The 19437-nt window shown below is 39.4% G+C and overlaps 1 protein-coding gene across 1 annotated transcript in view; it reads right to left on the reverse strand.

The window, feature by feature from the left end:
- adamts6 (ADAM metallopeptidase with thrombospondin type 1 motif, 6) overlaps nt 1-19437 on the reverse strand; it is a 101368-nt gene that overhangs the window by 40170 nt on the left and 41761 nt on the right. The window contains exons 11-14 of the mRNA XM_088629285.1: nt 16753-16894; nt 11785-11892; nt 8238-8383; nt 3850-3913 (exon numbers count right to left, since the gene is read on the reverse strand). Of these exons, the coding sequence (XP_088485411.1) occupies nt 3850-3913; nt 8238-8383; nt 11785-11892; nt 16753-16894 (460 nt within the window). The remainder of the gene's footprint in view (nt 1-3849; nt 3914-8237; nt 8384-11784; nt 11893-16752; nt 16895-19437) is intronic.

Here is a 19437-nt window from a genome sequence, read left to right on the forward strand (position 1 = left end):
TAAGCTGTGAAAGAAAATTAAAGTGGCCACAGGAAACTACAGTGGGGGGATTAGCTCATTGTTATAAGGAACAGAACAAATGAGAAGTGACCTTTGTTCTTCTTAGAACAGCAGTCTTTGCAGGAACCTGTGGCTCTGGGGGGTTACATCCTAAATTATTTAAGGAATAATAAACTCTGACATTTGACAGAAACACCCTACGCGTCTGCAGGAGTGCTGCATGAATCTGTTCCTCGCTGACTGGTGTCCTCCAAGCTGTGCAAGTTTTTCACCAGACTGCCGTCTCTTCATTTGCATTCCAAAGGGTCACAAATGTTATTACACCAAGGCTCAAACGAAGGGCGATGAAATTGAGAAATTTCTCTTCATATTGGTTTTCGTAAAAAGGCTGTCTCCATACTCAAAGGACCATGACCGCATGCATCATTGAGTTCTCTGGCAAGTGGTCTAATTATTTGCCCCAGAGGAGAGAAAAATAAAAGCGGAATTTGAAAGTTCCTCCAAAACATACTTGTGCATGCTTGCAACACGACTTTGTTTTGTTTGGATGGGTTTTTTTTACTTTGTTTTGTGGTACACTACCCATAAATGCCCGGCTTAGTAAACTTTTAGTACCTTAAAGGGAAAAGACCACCTAAGAAAGAGAGGCTGGGTGGGAAAGTGGATTTCAGAGCTCTGCACAGGCTTAGGAAGCCTCATTCCCACTGGTGACTTTACTCAAAAAGGTATTCATTTGACTAAATGTGCACTGGCTGCATACTGTTAGATGGATATGACAGCACAAGCACTGTTGAGATTGATGTGTTGAATGTTAGATGAGAGAAAAAACCAACCAAACTTGCCGTAATAGTGAAGTGAATAGTGAATCTTTAGTTTAACCAATATGCCTGCAAAAACAGCTCCTAGTCGAAAATGCAACTGCTTAGATTGTGCTGAGCTAAGATTTTATGATTGGTAAAACATAGTGGAGACAGCATATCAAAAAGAACCTTTCATTGCCCTCTAGTCTGACATTTCTGCCCCTTTAAAGATGTTGTCTTAGCAAATGATAGGACATAAATTCATCCCATGTCTGAGGACACCCTACATGAAGCTAAATCTAGCATGTCAGAGTACTGTGGTCCTCTCTATCTGGTCCCTAAGACCTTTCTTTCACAGTTACCAGGAGAGTGAAATAGCGGGAAACATGGGAAAAATGATCAGCAGATTTTGAACTGACTGTACACTGTGTGTATACATTGTCATTTTAATACAGTTTGAAATCCATAGTAACAGTTCCTAAATTCTAAATCTGGCTAGTCTGAAGACTTTTAAGAGGAATTTTAAGAATTCTTTTAATATAATGAACAAAATGACATAAATCCTTATGTATAGGACCCCATCATTTTTCATTATTTCAATATTTTGTACTATTTCAGAGATTTTAGGATAAATTCAACACCAAATGGCTAATGGGTTAAAGGGCTCATAACAATGTCTTTTAAAAACACCTCTGGGATACACAAGTTATACACATCACTGTGAATAGGCCACCTCACATGTTCATAGCAAGTGGTTAGATCTAAAAAATGGAACAGGGCCAATAGCATTATGAAACTCTTAAGATGTTTTTTTTATTGTAATTTCATCCATACAGGCTGTCTAAAACCAATTCTGCACACCTTCAATTTGGTTCACAATGTTTCAGACAGTCCTAAATCCTTTCATCATGCTCCAGTTAAATAGCTTACTGTTCCACTCCCCCTTTGGAATTGCAACTAAAACATGGAATTGTAATCGAGCTTTTGACACACTGTTGTATGCAAAGAATGAGATCCTAATTCAAATTTACCGGTTGTTTCAGGGCAAAGAAACTTAACAGTACCGTTACTGCTAAGAAATGACTCAGAGTGGACTAAATTGAGAAATTATGTCAGGATTTACTATTTCAACACCTCTTTTTACTCTGTTAAGGCTTCTCGTATACCCCTTACGCAATCTGCTCAGCGGGCTTTTAATGAAAAACAGTAATACAATACTACACATTACATATTGTTGTGAATTACAGGGGTAATACAGATACCCATTTGGATTATTACAGTATAACCTACGAATTGTGATCATCTCTCATATGATACAAAGAAGACATGGAGCTATGACATGGTCACACACACACTAAACCTAAGCCCTTCTTTGAATGCGAGTTATGAATAGCTAGAGACTTGTTAAAAAATACTCTAATATTGTAATGAATTTACAAGTTTGTAGATCTAAGACAACATCTCAGTTTATGTACAGTATGTATGAGGTCTGTCCATTCATAATGGCCAGCAGCCATATCACTCTGCAACTCACAGCTGGCAACCCACTAAAGCTAAGCAGGTGTGAGCCTGGTCAGTACCTGGATGAGAGACCTCCTGGGAAAAACTAAGGCTGCTGCTGGAAGAGGTGTTAGAGGAGCCAGTAGGGGGTGCTCACCCTGTGGTCCATATGGGTCCTAATGTTCCAGTATTGTGACGGGGACACTATACTGTAAACAGGCGCCATCTTTTCGGATGAGATGTAAAACCGAGGTCCTGACTCTCTGTGGTCATTAAAAATCCCAGGGTGTTTCTCGAAAAGAGTAGGGGTGTAACCCTGGAGTCCTGGCCAAATTTCCCCTTGGACTTTACCAATCATCATAACCTCCTTATAATCCCCATATATGAATTGGCTTCATTCATCCTGTGTGGTGAGCGTTCTGGCACACTATGGCTGCTGTCACATCATCCAGGTGGATGCTGCACATTGGTGGTGGTGGAGGGGAGTCCCCATTACCTGTAAAGTGCTTTGAGTGGAGTGTCCAGAAAAGTGCTATATAAGTGTAGGCAATTATTTTTATTATAATACTCACTCTGCCTCCAACAGTGAAGCGGTATCTACAGTATGTGAGCGGGAGCCATACACCCAGCACTTGCTCTTGAAAAGCAGAAAAACCACCAGCTAACTGAAATAGGAAGGGTGTGACTTTAAATTTAGAAAAAGGAAATCTATACTTTTATTTATGTAAATTTGATTTTCTTTTTGCAGCAGCCACCAGAGGCACAAAAAACAAGAAGCCTCTCTGTTGTATTTTGATGCATTTGGTATAGTGAGGAAGATACTCTCTGAACTACAGTAGGGTTAACTTGGAAGGTGTTTTTGTCCTGACCAAGTAGGGCGTTTTACATTCTAGAATGGATTTACCTCTCCTTATACTGACTAAACTAAACTAAACTGGTCTCAAATACTAAGGATTGGTTTCTCACAGAGATACCAGGGAAGTTAGGTCTTACGCCTGTTAAGGTCTCTTGTGGTGGCTGCCACAAGAAGAAAATCAAACTTACATAAGTAAAATAAATATTTCCCTTTTCTAGACCCAGGAACTCACGCTTCTTGCAAATTGCTTTAAGAAATGTGTTGGTAGGCAAGCTTTTATCAGGACCTAATTTCAAAATTCCATTTTACCTTTTTTAAAACTCTCTGTTTAAACTGGTGTCTGCGATCAACTAATCCCACTTCCAATGCCTAACAATGTATATAACTAGAACTATTTGAATAGTGATATGTACGCGCGTATCTAAGCTTGAGGGTCAGGCACTTTCTGTGAGAGGTACATCTTGCCCAAAAGGAAGAAGCTTAAAACTTTTTATCAGTGTTATGTAGCAACGTACTGCACTCCTCAATGAGGGTTTCATTTTGCAGCGATGGCAAATCACAATTCAAAAGATGCATGAAACATTACGGAGGCATTTTCCCCGTCGCATTACCTGACCTGCCCTAGAACCTGTCGGAGTGAAACATATGAACCAGATTGTGCAGGACTGCAAGACTGCAAGGCTCTTGACTCACATCGGTATTACAGGAGCGGTATCGTTTCCTTTCCCCAAGACAGTACTTTCCTCCACCAGAAGGCCTGAAACAAATTATAATAAAAAAAGATTAATGAGGTAGTTTCCCCCTTTTGTCAGTCTCCCCCTGTCTGCATTTAAAAAAGGTGAATCAAAGTAAAATGCACACACCATTTTAATCAACGCTGAGGCACATCTGTAGCGCATTTGGGTGTAGTTACCTTAATCTATAACCAGGCTCCCACCAGGTAACCCCCCATATCCCTGCTGTGTCAACAGCAACTCATCATGGCAGCATTCATCACTTTTCTTCCACTGGCCCAGCCATGCTCCACTACAAGACTACAGGAGGATTGGAACAGGCAAGTTGGATGTGATAGGATCAAGATCAAATCACAGTGCTGTGAACAGAGTTTAGACTAGATTCATCTAAGCTTTCGGAATAGATCCATCAGAGAAAAGTACACATCACATCTCATTTTGGAACTGCTTACCCTGGGTGGGGGTTGCAGTGGTAACAGGCTAAGCCGAGCAGACTAGACTTCCCATTTCCCGGCACCAATCTCCAGCTTCACCTCAGCGACTCCCAGGTGCTCCCAGGCCAGCTGAGAGACATAATCCCTCCAGTGTGTCCTGGGTTCACCCTGGGGTCTCTGCCCAGTGGGTCACACCTGGTACACCTCCAGGAAGAGGTATCCTGGGGTTATGCCCAAGCTATCTTAACTGGCTCCTCTAGATCTCAAAAAGTGCTAATTAAATTATATTCGAAATCATGGATTCAGCTTTCATCACACCCCTTGATCAACTTAGAACTCGAGAAGTAGCCCAGTAACCAAATGCTACTGGCAACATGTTTGACAGTAGGCATGGTGCTGACTAGGTAATGTGCTGTGTTGGGTTTGTGCCAGACAATGTTTGCCATTTAGACCAAAAAGTCATAATGTTGTCTTATCTGATTACATCAACCTTTACGACGCGTTCACAGCATGCACAGCAAATGGTTTGTTGCAAACTGTGTGGTATTTGGGATGGTTTCCTTCTTTTCACTCTGTGATACAGGGCAGCTTAGCAGACTGACCAGATCTTTGCGACTTACAGACATTTTCTCCCATGTCAGGCAATGAACTCTGCCCTTGGCAACTCTGATCACTTTCCTCCTTGCTTTTTTGCTCAGTTTAGACAGACATCCTTATATTAACAGTATCTAGATGATACAATACACCTCCCTCTTTCTTATTATTAAAGTCACCTTGCTGAAAGGGATATTCAGTGTCTTGTGTCTTTATACAACTTTATTCCTGAGCTGTTTGAAACTCTGGGTTTTTTCTTGGTTTTCATGATTGAATCCTTGACCGAGGTCCTTACAGAGACAGGTGTATTTAATCTGAAAACAATATAACTGCGCACACAGGCCACTCACCTAATTGAGTGGCTTGTCAATGAAATATTGTGCAACTGAACTAATTTAGGTTTGCCATAGTGAAGAGGGTGAATCTATTTAGATGTACAGTATTCTGTTCACACACATGAATGCATGTGCATTTGTTATGTTTATTTTTTAATAATTTCCCAGAGAGCTCCTAGTGTTCAAATCTCAGGAACATTAGACATGGCTATTGTTAGAAATATGTTACTGGTGGTCCAGATCTTAGGTCCCCTAGTGACCATCCTCTAGTCCTGCCAGTTGAACTTTCAGGTCAGATAACTTCTCCAAGTTTTCCCCAGGAAACTACAGTATGTGCTGCCAAAAGCACCCCTGCATCCGATTACATAATTAATGAGAGTTGGCAAAATGGAGATAGAATGCCTGAAACAAGTGCCAGCACTAAACAATATATGGAGACAATGTTAGAGTTATGGTTTTTCTTTCTGTAAACCAAAAACAATACCACTGAAATTTTACATTCACTTCTAAATATACTTAAGGATGACAGTGAGCAGATTCAACATCAAATATATTAAGACCTAATCCCAAATTATAATTGAGGATCAGGTTGTTCTACCTGTAAAATTGGGATAATCATTTTTATAACTGTCTATTAAATGTGACTGACTATGGGCCTTAAAACATTAACTTATTATCCCATATCACAGGATGCTGCATTCTCCTTATTGGATACCGTTTATACCACGCTATTAAATCTTTTACAACACCATTTTTTTCTGGTTTTCAGTTGCCTTTAAAATGCTCTTTTTCATAGCTTGCTTGTTGCTTGTCTAGGTTCTCTCAATATTTTCATGTGATATGCAGACATTCAGTGAAGAAAAAGAAATACTTTTTTGGTTAGCAGATAATTTAGCAGGGATAGAAGAAGATGCACTTAATGCAGTTCTAAAAACAGATATTTGCATCTTTACATGCTGTAGATACAAAGACAAATACGAATGTGGTTGGGCAGGTGTTTTCCTCAAGTCATAAATAGAAAAGCAACCTGATCACTAAATAACCAGATTCGAGCTGTTACTAACGAGCAACGACTTCCATACGCAGCAGCCAGTGTCTGTGATAAGCAAAGTGAAAAAGGTTTGGGATTTCTTCCCCTAAAAGAAAAAAAGATCACCACACTCTTCTTTGCATTCCCCCAGTTGCCATCACTTCACCTCTGTCTCTTTCACTCCGGTTCTAGAACCAAAGCCGTGTCAAGGTGTTGAGAAGAAGGCAGCACTGATCTTCTCTGCCCATTTTGCTACAAATTTTAATTTGTAATAGAACTAGCAGTTACAAATCTACTAGCCTTTTTTTAGAGAGACTACGTCCTCAAAAAAAGGAAAATAAGTCACAGACATTGTATTGTTTAATGTATTTGTCATTACTGTTTGGTTAATAAAAAACAAATTAATAATAACAGCAAGTCATTTATGTTCCGATTACAGAAATTCATTACCTGGCCTCAGTTCGTTTTCACAGGACCCTACCTAAAGACAGGCCATTTTGCTCCTTGTGAAATGTGCTTTATGTTTCAATAATCCTCAGTTAAATACTCTCTTGTTTTTCTTAATAGAAGCAAATGCCCAAGCTTAAAAAAGAAATTAATGTTCCCCAAACCAAGATCCCCATTTAATGAATGTTTTCCAGTGCAGCTGGCTAAAGTGGACTGGTTTCCTCTGTGCAGAGTGGTACCCAGGTTTTAACACTATCATTTTACACAGGTGTTACACATTAACTTTGGCCACACTTTCACCGCTGTCTGACAGCAGCCAGTGCAAAGACAGACATTTCCGTTAATGCCGTAACTGAAATTCAAACACTCTAAAGTGGCCCCATTTAAGCATTCCAAGAGTTCATTACATTTATTCTAAACAAATTGTATATTTTTATTTTTCAATTTCATATGAATTCTTTGCATGTATATGCAATAGATATTGAAAAAGAACTATGTAATTACACTGGGAACTATAACTATCCATATGGGGCTTAACATTTTTTTAAATATTTAAACATTTTATCTAATTCGATTATTCTTCTCCGATTTCTCTTCACCTCAGATTTTTTAGTTTACTTGCTATTTAACCTCATGGCCGAAAACTACTCATGAGCCAACATCATCACAAATGACTATCCCTGGAAAATGCCATAAATTAATTGTTTGAATGTGTGTGAGAATAGGGCTTAATGGACTTGGATAACAGACTGACAAGTTAATCTACCAATGTATATATAAAGACGAAGGTCACACCTGTTTGGTTCAGAGGGACAATCTGAAATGAAGAGACAATTTCTGAGCTCTCTGGCAACGTTAAGCGTTCTTCCTTTTTATAGGTCTGAGCCTTACCTAGTATTTTGTATGAACTTCAGTACTAAGAGACCAGTTTTTCTCCAAACCTGTGTTTTCTGTGCATTGTTCCTTCATCCAGATGTACAATGGCACCAAAAATCTATCAATAATTATTTGTTTCTCCCTGCCCTCCAAAAAACAGCTGACCTGCAGATTTGTTTTAATGTAACGTCTTGTTTGGTGCCTGCAGACACCCAGCATGCCCAGCATGGGAGCCGAAAGCATGTGGCGTCTTTGTAGCTTCTTGGAATAAGATCAGGCTGAAATCGGCAGTTTCAGATTTTTTGTTTTTTCTCCTGGAAAGAAAATCTCCTTTAAGTAAAAAAAAAATACTCAGGTCCCTTCATTTTGTTTTTTGGTTACCTGGTGTTTTGGGAGAGAGTGTGAGTGTGTGTGTGTGGGGGGGGGGGTCACATTTGTTTGCATTTATTAAAGTGAGCCCTTGGCCAAGGAATTAGGAGTGCTGTAGGCTCTGTGACTAGGACCCCTGCTGGCTTGGGCTTAAAATGCAAAAGTATTTCCAGAAACTGAAACAAAAAGAGATAAAAGTGCAACAGCCCATCAGGCCTTTCCAAGGTGTCATTTTGTGCTCTGGCTTACTTTAGCTACTTACGCTGGGCTGTCACAGTGTCTGACGGAGGACGAGACACCCCCTCCACAGGTCCTGCTGCATTCACCCCAGATGGACCAGGGTCCCCAGCTACCGTCCACACTTTGTGGCCATGTGCCAAAAGGAACGCAATCGCCCTGATAGCACCACTGGGTGAGAGAAGGGAGGGGCAAGAGAGAACAGTGAGAAACCACATGACAAAATCAGGGACAGCAGCAGGAGCTTCCCAAAGTGTGTGTGTGGTGGGGGGAAATATTTTAAAAAATACAACAGCTTCACCAAAACATGGAGGTCTTTGAAGTCTTGCCCAAACGCAAAAGCCCACTGTATTGAATATATAATTTGTAAACACACTTGCAATCACCTGGCACGGTTCTGTTGGTTGATACCTTTAATCTATCAAAGCCTGTTGAGAAGCTGTACTTCCAGTTGCAAAATGGTATGTATGAAGGCTTTAGTTTTGATGAAAGACAGAATATGCCTGTGACACTTATTGTGAACATTGACTTGAGACAATATTGGATAAATGAGTTGCAATGATCCAATGCCAGAAATGCTCACGTAAACAGAAGTCGCAGACATACTGTAGATGTTTGTAAAAGAAAAGCAAAGCACAATGAATGATTTTGATCTGGTCAATGAAACGTCCACATATAGAGAAAAAAAAGCAATTCAAGATTCTAATTAATGGTTGGGATTGCAAACAGGAACAGTTGGAGTACAGATTAATGATTCATCTGTTTTTTAATTAATGATTGCTTTAGGCCTCCTACATAATAATAGTCTAGTTTGCCCCACTTTGTGTGCCAACCTCATATGTTAAAAATAGAATATAGGACTTCACCTTAAAGGATCTAAAGGTATCTCTTTAGAGACAAGGCCTGGCAACACTTCAGATGCAAAATTGTCACCATGTTACTACTGTCTCCTATCTTCTACAGTATGTCATAGAACATTGCTAAACCTAACACAGCTCAGGATTACTTTCTTTAAATTCAGTTTATAAGTCATCCAAAGCAATCCTTTGACTCAACAATTAAACTAATTGCACTTTTCTTCTCCACTAGCTGCGCAGTTATTCCACTTTGATATTTCTGTAGCTAAAACTGAAGTGCATTCTCGTGACTTTAGCTTGGAATATTTTCTGCTCACTTTTATTGTATACGTAAGATAACTATTATGCAGAGTTTCCATTTACCCATTGAAATGCAATTTCCTGACAGATTTAAGGTGAAATTTGTGCAATCTTGTCCTGCTCCTCTTTCTGAGCTTCAAAGGGGTTCTTTTTAGGCAGTCTAAGGAGAAGGATTAGAGCACTGTAAAAGACATTTGTCTCCCACAATAAACAACTGTGTCAGTAGGTTAAGTTGCGTTCTGCTGCCGACAGACAGGATAGGAATTGGCAATACAATCACAGTGTCATCTGTCACCACAACCTGGCAAAGGGGCAATATTCTGAGCCACTTTACAAACAGGATTAGTGAGGGAAAAAGAGCTCTTTATTGAAGGACAGGTCTGCTATGCAAAGAGCCCAAAATAGTCACTCCAAGAATTCCTTATCTAACAAGGCAGACAAAGCCAGAGCAATCAGTACCTGCCTTTCCTGTCTATCAGCTTGGCAGCATTTCATCACCTATTTGTGGCCAACTGTCATAGCTCAGCTAGAGGCGAGTGAACAGTTCAAAAGCTCACCGCCTCACTGACAGCATGCAGAAAACATTGAACTATTTAGCCAAAGAATCTCTGCCAAGGAATTCTGGTGACAGATGAGGGAGTGACAGTGCTCTTCTCGGTGACTTTCAGAAAAGATTTATCGATGTCTCACCACGATTGTCCATACAGAAATGGGATAAATGAGGTGATATTTCAATATTCTGAAATATATGGTGTATATACTATATTTGATTTTCAGCTATTTTCCATACATAAGCCTCTGCGAGTACATACTGTAAGAGCCAAACATCTTGTCACACACCGCTGAAGGTTAACATGCAGGCACAAAGCATGCTGATAAAGCAAGAACATAGTGGTTATTTTAATTATCTTTAAAGTCAGACGTGAAATATTGTTTAGCATCTTTCTCTCCCCCCAAAAAATATTTTCTGCATACATAGTCATACAGTTCAACAAAGTCGCTGATTTCAGAAAATTGTACAATTTGAACTTATTCTTTCCATTGTAAAAGAAATAAGAGAACAAGGAAGAGAAAATCATAAGAAGGTGGTTTTTGTTGTGCAATTAAGATGTGAAAAATCTTAATTGACCATATCATGTGCCAGATTAACCCTCACACAGAATCTCCACCTATATATAGTTCAGACAATAATGAGTAGTGTCTCTGCTGACATTCAGTACATTATAGCTTGAGAAACTGTAAGCTTGGCGACAGCACTAGGGTTCCTGCATAGGCATAGAAAATAATTATAAAGCTAACCCAGACAAAGAGCTGTGATACCACCCTTTAATAAGCAGTGGTGATAACGAAGTGCACTACACTTTGAGGTGATGAATGACTGACGCTTTCATTTCTTTGATATCATACAGTCTAAACTGCCCTCTCACTGTAAAAAAAACCTTTTTTTTTCCTATCAGCCCTCAAACTGGAGCCCACTCGATTGTTTGCCATGATACCGAACATGGGCCCAACCCTTCAATGGGCCTATCAGCCTGACATTAACAAACCCTGACAGTTAGCTACATGCTCTCATTCTCTCCATTTAGACATTGCATCGTCAGCAGTGATGCACCCGTAATCTTTGTTAAAACTGTCTCCCTAACCTGCCAGGGTAGGAACATGAACTGATGACCCAATCTTATTGTTTGAACAAATCCGGTCTGAGTGACTGAATCCTGGGAATGGCGGCTTCTGGTGGATTTCTTATTCCCATATCAAACACAATGGAATTACTGAAAATTATTGCAGCTGTCCATACTGTTTTGCCTGTTGTGGTCTGTACATAATCTTCTGGGGTAATTTTCCCACTATGCTGGTCGCATACCTGGAATCTTCCAGCATTCCGACTTTCACTCACAGTCCTTTGAAAGAAATAACGATGGTTCCATACATCAGCACCTCACAAAGCACCGACACTGGATATATCTAGGATTCTCTGGCAAATTATAAGTTGCACTCTCTTAATGAAATATTATATCTCTTCTGTTGCAATTTCTCCAAAAAAGCCCTTCACAGAGCCCTTGCCAAACCCTTCACAGTGACACAGCCAGCGGAATGTGTGGCTAATTCTCACTGACCATTACCCCTCACCTTAACGTCAACCAAAAGGTGATTCACATCAGAGTGGACTAGGCGACAGATCTCAAAACCATGCAACAATCCTGTTTCAGCTATTCCAAGAAGCCCGGCACATTTTGGTGCTGCTTTGATTCTGGCCAGATAGTGCAGATATAGAAAAGGGGGTTTCATTACAAGATGTATTATACAAGCCAATGTAAATATCTTTAAAAGTGAAATTCAAAATCAGGATTTGCAGAACAAGAGCAGTGTATTCTTTGGCATTCTTAAAGAAAGTTCAAAACTATTAACTCTTACCCCTTTTTCTATGCTTCCTGTCTGGCACAGGGTTCCCTCAGCTGCCGGTATGCTGTTGGTGACACATCGGTTACTTTTGCTAAGGCACCAGAGCTCTCTACACACTTCCTAGGAAAGAAGGCAGAAGCAAGTTGATCAGAATAAATACATTTATGTTAAAGCAAACTCCTGACTTGAGAAAACAAAACCATCCTCTCTTTACTTGAGGATGAATTACAACACACGGGGGTTTGAAGTGGCGCTTAAATGTGGACACATTTCAGAGAAAAAAGTCAAGTGACAATGAATGAAAATAAGGTTACAGTTAGAAAAGTTTCAATTACACTTATCCTAATCATAGGATGTTTTATCAGCTCAAATCTAAGGTGTTGCAGAGCGCTGAGAATTCTGGGGTGTCTGAAAGCAACATACTGTAACAGGAAATGTGAGATTTGATAACACGTGTTTCTACAACTATAAAAGTCTATGGAGTTAAGATAATTATTCACATCCTGCATTATGAATTAAATTATGAGTCTTAGGTTTTTGATAATTGAAGAAACATCATTGCTAAAAGAGCTTCTAAACAATATATATGATGCTTGATATAGATTTTTTAATAATTGTTGAATACAGAGGAAAGGAAGGATTGCAGCTGTGCATTATACATCTATAGTAAGAAAGATCACTTTTGTTATTTGTATATTGGCCAAAATCTCTCATTTTAGTTGAAAAAGTCAAATGCAATAAAATTACAAAGCGCAATCTGACTTTCACTGTAGTACTGTGTACTCCTGTGGCATAAACCTCATGAGATTTATGAGCATTATAGAGAGCGTGCTATGAAAAAGAGTTATAGTACAGTGCACAGCTTTTGACCTCTTGGTCAGCATATTAGCTACAGTGACTACAAGTCCCTGCTGCTTTTGTTAAAAAAAACTAATTTTCATGTCAGTTCTGCTTCCCACCACAGCTGTTACCAATAAAGCAGGATGTAGAGCCTTCAAAAGGGCTGTAGCTTGACCTTCACAGCACAGGTCACTAGTAGATAGCCTACTGATAGATTTACATTAGGGGGAAAAGACGCTGGAATAAAACCAGCACAATTTCAAAAGGTCCTGCAGTTAAGGACTATCACTTCCTTCTTTTAGTGCCACCTGCATTTGTTTCATCATATCCTACAACAGCAGCAGCTAAGGTTTATTTCAATTTGAGGTACATTCATTGCAAAGTTTTCTGTGGTACAGTAGGTGTAAAATAATTGGAAGATATCTTCACATTTGCAAAAGCGCTAAACACACAACACTATATAAAGCTGTTTTTTTTTTCAGACATGACTGCACTTGATTATTTTGTGACTTTGGTTCACACAGACTTCAAACTAAGTTAATGTAGTCACTGCCATCTAAACTCATTGCTTTAAGGCTCACAGCACCAGACTTTGCCATTTTGCTGAAACAGTAAAAAACAGCTATAAGAAAACAAAAAATCATATTCTTCAAAATCTTTTTAAATATATATAAAGAGAACCTCAGCCATGCACCCTAATACATAAGCCTGGGGGTCATTCCAGATTTTCTGGGAGTAACTTTTTGAAATAAGTGTGATTTCCAATTATGTGCGATGAATGCTGGTGGTAGTACAGCAATTCCTGGAGTATCCTATTCCATTCCCAAAGATAAAAGACACCTAAAAAAGCAACTGTTGAACACTTGGGGTAGGAAATGAAAATGGTCATGACTTCAAACCCCAATTATCAGTGCTGGCTTGGTTGATGAGGCTGGGCAATAGAAGCATGTTAATGTTCCAAGGCTGCACATAGACTTATTACACTCCAGATACCACACATCAGATTGTACAGTGTGCATGACTTGTTAATTTGGTTTTTGCAGGAATAGCTTCACCAACCAACCAGGAAAGTCTGTCCATTATCTTGTCATCCAAAGATAGAGGAAATAGCTGGCAGAGCTCATACAGTCCTGCTCATTTTTGTAGTAGCTTTATGACAGTTGAATACACTGTACTCCTTTCATATCAATAATAGCGTACAGTCGCCACTTTCCAAACATAACTTTCAGGGTAATACTGGATTCTGCTTTACAATCTTGGGGCACCCTAACTTACAGACACATACTTGCAATCATATGTAAAAGTCTGCAAAGAGTACAACATTTTATGTAATATGCCTGTCACCAAGATTATTGGTGGATGCTGCACATTGGTGGTGGTGGAGGGGGGTCCCCATTACCTGTAAAGCGCTTTGAGTGGAAAGTCCAGAAAAGCGCTATATAAGTGTAAGCAATTATTATTATTATTATTATTATTATTATTATTATTATTCTCTATTATGAAGACTTAGGAATTCGGTGTGACATGTCACCCACTGTATAGAGGCTACTGGCCTAATGTTGAAAGCCAGTCTCTTGAGTAGTACATACAGTAGTTACACTAAGTAGAACATTTAAATATTTATAATGCATATACAAATGCTAAAACCAAACCATAGACTTCTTGCTGTTTGGATAAGACTGAAAAACCGAGCTAATCTCTGTTGCAGACCAAAACATCAACCACATAAGTAGGGATTTTCCTTGATGTTCACTAAGACCCAGGTAATGCAGTTCTTTTGTGCCACGGTTCCATTTACTCCATGTTTATGTCTATATCTTTCAGTATTGTTGTAAGAGAACAAGGATTAAAAAGCAGAATGCATCAGTGTTACTGGCACCTACAGACTCGGACAACAGTGCCTGCCTTGAAGATCTAATTAGAATTAGATTAAGTATTAGAAAACCACTAATACAATACGTAACCATTATCACAGTAATCCAAGCTTTGATTCCTGTGAGAGAAACCCAACATGCAACATGTTTAGTCCTAACCTTCTCCTTGAACTCAGGGATGACAGGGTATTGAAGGTAACAATCTCTATTACTCCTTAATTCAGTTTTTCAACAAAACATCTTCATATTGTCAAAGGTGATAAATCCAAACACCCTAATGCTTTCCAAAATGAGTAAATGATGCAAAACTGTGATGCTGTTACTTGATACACGTCCGCCTACCAGTAGCATGTTTAGATTCTCAGAAATGCCAGAAGGCCAAGGCTAAAAAATGTATGCCACAAATGCCCCCACAGATACATTACAAAACATAGATTTCACTTTCACAAATTGTGGTTTCTTCTCAGTGTTGTTTCACTATAAAACACAAATAATCTTCTGGAAAGACATCCATCATCATGTATTTCCATTATGATTCAATTTGTTCAAAATTGTTATCCACATGTAGGAGGACGTGGTGGGCTTGTGGTTTTCTTTTGTGCTACACCTTGCTTTGGAAGCATGGTCCCCTGACTGAATCCCCTTGGAGACATCTCGACACGCTTCATAATGTCTTTGAGTGCCTTCCTCTTTAATTTAGCTCACATTTCACAGATTACTTGCCAAATTATGTCAGATGAGTATCAATATGTCTATTATTATTAGAATACATTAGAAAGATGTATTAATCTTGTCCTGTCCTCAGGAGTCTGACAAACAGGCACACTCAGATCTTTATGTCAGAATTCTTTAGGTCAAAAGGAAGGCTGTGAGCTGTCTTCATGTACACATATTAAAGGACTTGGAGGGCTTTCTATAAACAGCACAGCCCTTTTATTCCTAAACACCCTCTTAAGCTCTCCTCTTACACACAATTTCAACTACAGCTCACACAAAGAACTTCAATCTTTCACATTATCAGTCCAGAAGCTTTCAAAATCTCTTAGAAATTAAAAACAAATAGAACATGAGACATAACATTCACACTCTCGCTCATGTTTAAAGTATAAAAATATTGACTTTTATTGACATAGGTTCCAAAGGGATGATGAGTGAACATTGAAATCTGTACAACTTCTACCTGTTATGCAGCATTTGTTCTATTTATTGACTTTGATGCCACTATCTTCTCCCAAGCCAACCAAAACGTCTGTCTTTCTAAAAGAGTTTTTACTGATGTAAAATTAGCCTAACATTCCACAATTACAGAATATCAAGTATCATGGGTTGTCAGGGACATTCAAGAATTCCAGAAAAGGGTTGTGGGGGTATGGCACAAGCTACCCGGGCATGTTGGTGAAGCCTGCCTAGCTCTTTTGAGGAATTGAGCTGGACAGGATTCCCTGGTGATCTATTAGCTACAAACTACAAACTACTAAGAGGCTATAGAGGCCATATGGCCTTCTCTCATTCTTATCTTTAATTATGTTCTTAATTTGATTAATTACGTTCTTAATTATGATCATAATGATGGTAATGTTTGTCCATGATCGTGTTTTTGATCACCAAAAAGTTTTTGCAACATTGTGAAATCCACTGACCTACTGTCATTGTCGAGATTAGAAAAAATAAAATATTGATAGGAACTTGCAACCTGCTGAACCCGAACCCGGATGGCAGTGCTAGGACAGTGAATCTCTCTCAGTCAAGGATAATCAACCTATTGATAATGTCTACTAATTCTACATTATTTGTTTTTAAAGACTCAATGTCAGACACTACCCATTATCTAAGGCTGTCAAATTTGTGTTGTTACCTATTAGTGTGCTCACTTACAGTCTTGTCAAATTAAACAAGAACTGCAGTCTATTATTTAGTATGGTGGCGCTCAGTGGTTAGCAGCACTGGGGCCCTGTGCTCAATCCCAGGCCTGCTGCCGTCTATGTGGAGTTTGTATGTTTCCTCAGGGAGTTCCGACTTCCTCCCACAATCCAAAGACATACGAGGAGGTTCACCAGCTTCTGGGAAAATCTGCCCTGGTGGGAGAGTGTGTGTGTGTGTGTGTCTCTGTGTTTGGTCTGTCTGCCCTGCGATGGACTGGTGTACTATTCAGGGTCCATCCTGTTTCCTGAGGGAGAGGCTCTGGCATCCCCGTGACCCTGTACTGGATAAAGTGGTTAGAAAAAGGATGGGTGGTTGAATGGATGTCGAGATGCAGATTTCTTACCCCATACTTGCATTGGCGAGATGATGCCCCATACTGGAAGCGACACTGTTCATCAGCGTCGTACACCTGCCCGGGGGCCACTGTGGGGTACAGAAAGTCTCGCTTCAGCGGCTCATTGTCCAGACACGTCCCCCGCCCAGAGCTGTCGGGAAAAAAAAACAGCCCACAACCAATTTTTTCTTTTCGTACAGCGAAGAGTGCTACAGACTCTGCTAATAAGAAAGTGAAAAATCAATCCGCCAAACAGCTAGCAAAATACAAATGAGAAGTTTTAATGTTATTAGATACGAAGCAGCTATTCTTCGTCAAGGGACTTTCATGAAGTCGCATCTCAATCTCCATTTCACCTCTGGGATTTTGTTTTTCAGTTGCTTCCACTCTTAATGGGAGAGTTGAAGAGCAAGCAAATGTCAATGGAAAGCAGGAACTTGGACCTGGTTAAACCATCTCATGTAGAAAAGAGAATCTGCCAATGATGTGTGGAAAATGTTTGGAAAAACAATCGTGCAAACAGAAAGAAACATACTCTTAAGAGAGATCAGTGTAGTTATATATAACCTAAACATGCCCATGCAAAGAACAGCAAATATTTCCTAGAAATATTTGCATTCGGCTCTATTTTATGAATATTAATTGCTCTCTATTTTATAGGAGTTAAAAGTATAAATAACAGATGCGAAAACCACTAACAAAGTAATGTGAGAATAATGCAAGCACCATTACATATGCCTAACACCAAAAGGCGTACTTATAAGGTAGGCGAAAATGCTAATAGAATATTTCGATGTAGTAATAAAACGTTCTTTTAAAACAAGAGAGGAAAAGAGAAACATTTACAACAGGCCAAAGACCCCCTCTTGTAAGCACAAGATGTGTTTAGTCTGTTTTGTCACAGAGAAATATGCAATACTTATAAAAAAAGTCTGATGTTTCAACTATTTTTGTATTCCGCTTAACATTTTAATGCTGCAGAAAGAAAGAGCATAAAGAAAGCCAAGAACCAGACAGAGTCCCTTTTGTTGGTTGCTTATTCTGGGTTCACAATTTGCGCTTTTTTATCCTGCATATTGTTGTACAGATGATTTTTCTCAACTTGCATCAAATCCACTAGGGAAACTTTGGCATTGTACTGTACATGGCAGAGCATAAATATATGTGCCAAGTCTGTTCCTATGTAGCAAATAAAAATTATAAGTATCTGATACACTTTCTTACAATATGGTTCAGAAAATATTTGGCATCATTCTTAAGTATATGCAAGCATTGCAACAAATAATGTGTTTTAAGGTAACCCAGTGAGCATAGGTACAGTAACAGGTAACAGCTTTCTCAATCAGTAAAAATGAGAAAAAAAGACTTCAAATTCTCTGAAGCGCTTCTACATATCCCATCTCCAGAAGTTTTTTAATAGCTGCAAGCTGAAAAATCAGTGAATGAACAGATATTTGAAATGCGTAAGAGTCTAACCGGGCACAAATCTGGAATCAGTTTTTGCCCAATACATTTCAAAGTTCCAAAAGTACACAGACCCTGAGTGACACACTAATGGAATGGAGTACATCTATTTAAATCCAGACGTTTTTCCCATTTCTCTTTTGGCAGGGAAACAACCTTGTGAACTAACCAAACCTTGCAGAAGTGAATCTAGATTGGCTACCAATTGTCTCAGTTAATAAATTAACTTTGCCTGGAATTAAACTGCCTGGAATGAGAGATTACTCAGTTTTCTACAGTCAGATCAAGCCTGTACTCTCTACACTCTCTTGACAGTGACCAGGAGCCTCTAGTGAAGGACAGAAAGTACCTGAATGGAGCTGGGACTTAGAAGGAACAGTCATCTTAGTGTTATCTTTAACTTGCCAATCTCTCTTATTTTCATTTTAGTTCAATGGTTTCAGTATCAGAAAAGGCCCTGCTAAAGGAAGAGATTATGCATGGTTTTAACAACAATAATATTAATAATAATTTGATTATTATATTCTTTTCCCTCAGTAAGGATCGCCAAGTGCTTCACACAGAGCAGGGGATCCAATTTATTGACTGATAGCCTGCACCTATCTGTGACAGTATATGCAGCAGCCACTATGTGCCAGCAGTTCATTACACAATAGAACAGGTAGAGAAGGGAGAAATCACTTTTCCAGTTCAATTAAAGGGGAGATTTTGGCATGCCAGATTGTACAACCCCATAGAAGAATTTAGCCAGGACATGGGAGCTAACATTATGAAATCAAATGTGTTAAGGTATATTTAGCAAGCAAGTAGTCAGGACCTCACTTAAGCATTTCATCCAAAGGACAGCAGCTCCAATAGCACAGTACTCCCAGTCACCATACTGGGGCACCGACGTTAAGGAAATTCTTGTACAGGAGGAAGATCACCAAAACTGCTGACAGTGGCAACCTAGTTTGCCTCAGAGGTCTCCCATACCAGTGCCGATTAGGAGGCCCAACCTTGCTTAGCTTTGGGACGGAGCACTGTGGCTAGGGCTGCACTGTGGCAGCCTGTGGCTAGAAGGTTGCTGGTTCAAATCCTGCAGCTGGCAGTGGAATCCTACTCTGTTGGGCCCCTGAGCTAGGCCCTTAACCCTTGCTGTGCTCTGACAACAAGCTTCTGTGTGTCTCATGGAGAGCAAGCTGGGGTATGCAAAAAGACAAATTCCTAATGCAAGAAATTGTATGTGGC

This window comes from Lepisosteus platostomus, chromosome 4 (assembly GCF_059453375.1).
Source record: "Lepisosteus platostomus isolate fLepPlt1 chromosome 4, fLepPlt1.hap1, whole genome shotgun sequence".
Classification (NCBI taxonomy): domain Eukaryota; kingdom Metazoa; phylum Chordata; class Actinopteri; order Semionotiformes; family Lepisosteidae; genus Lepisosteus; species Lepisosteus platostomus.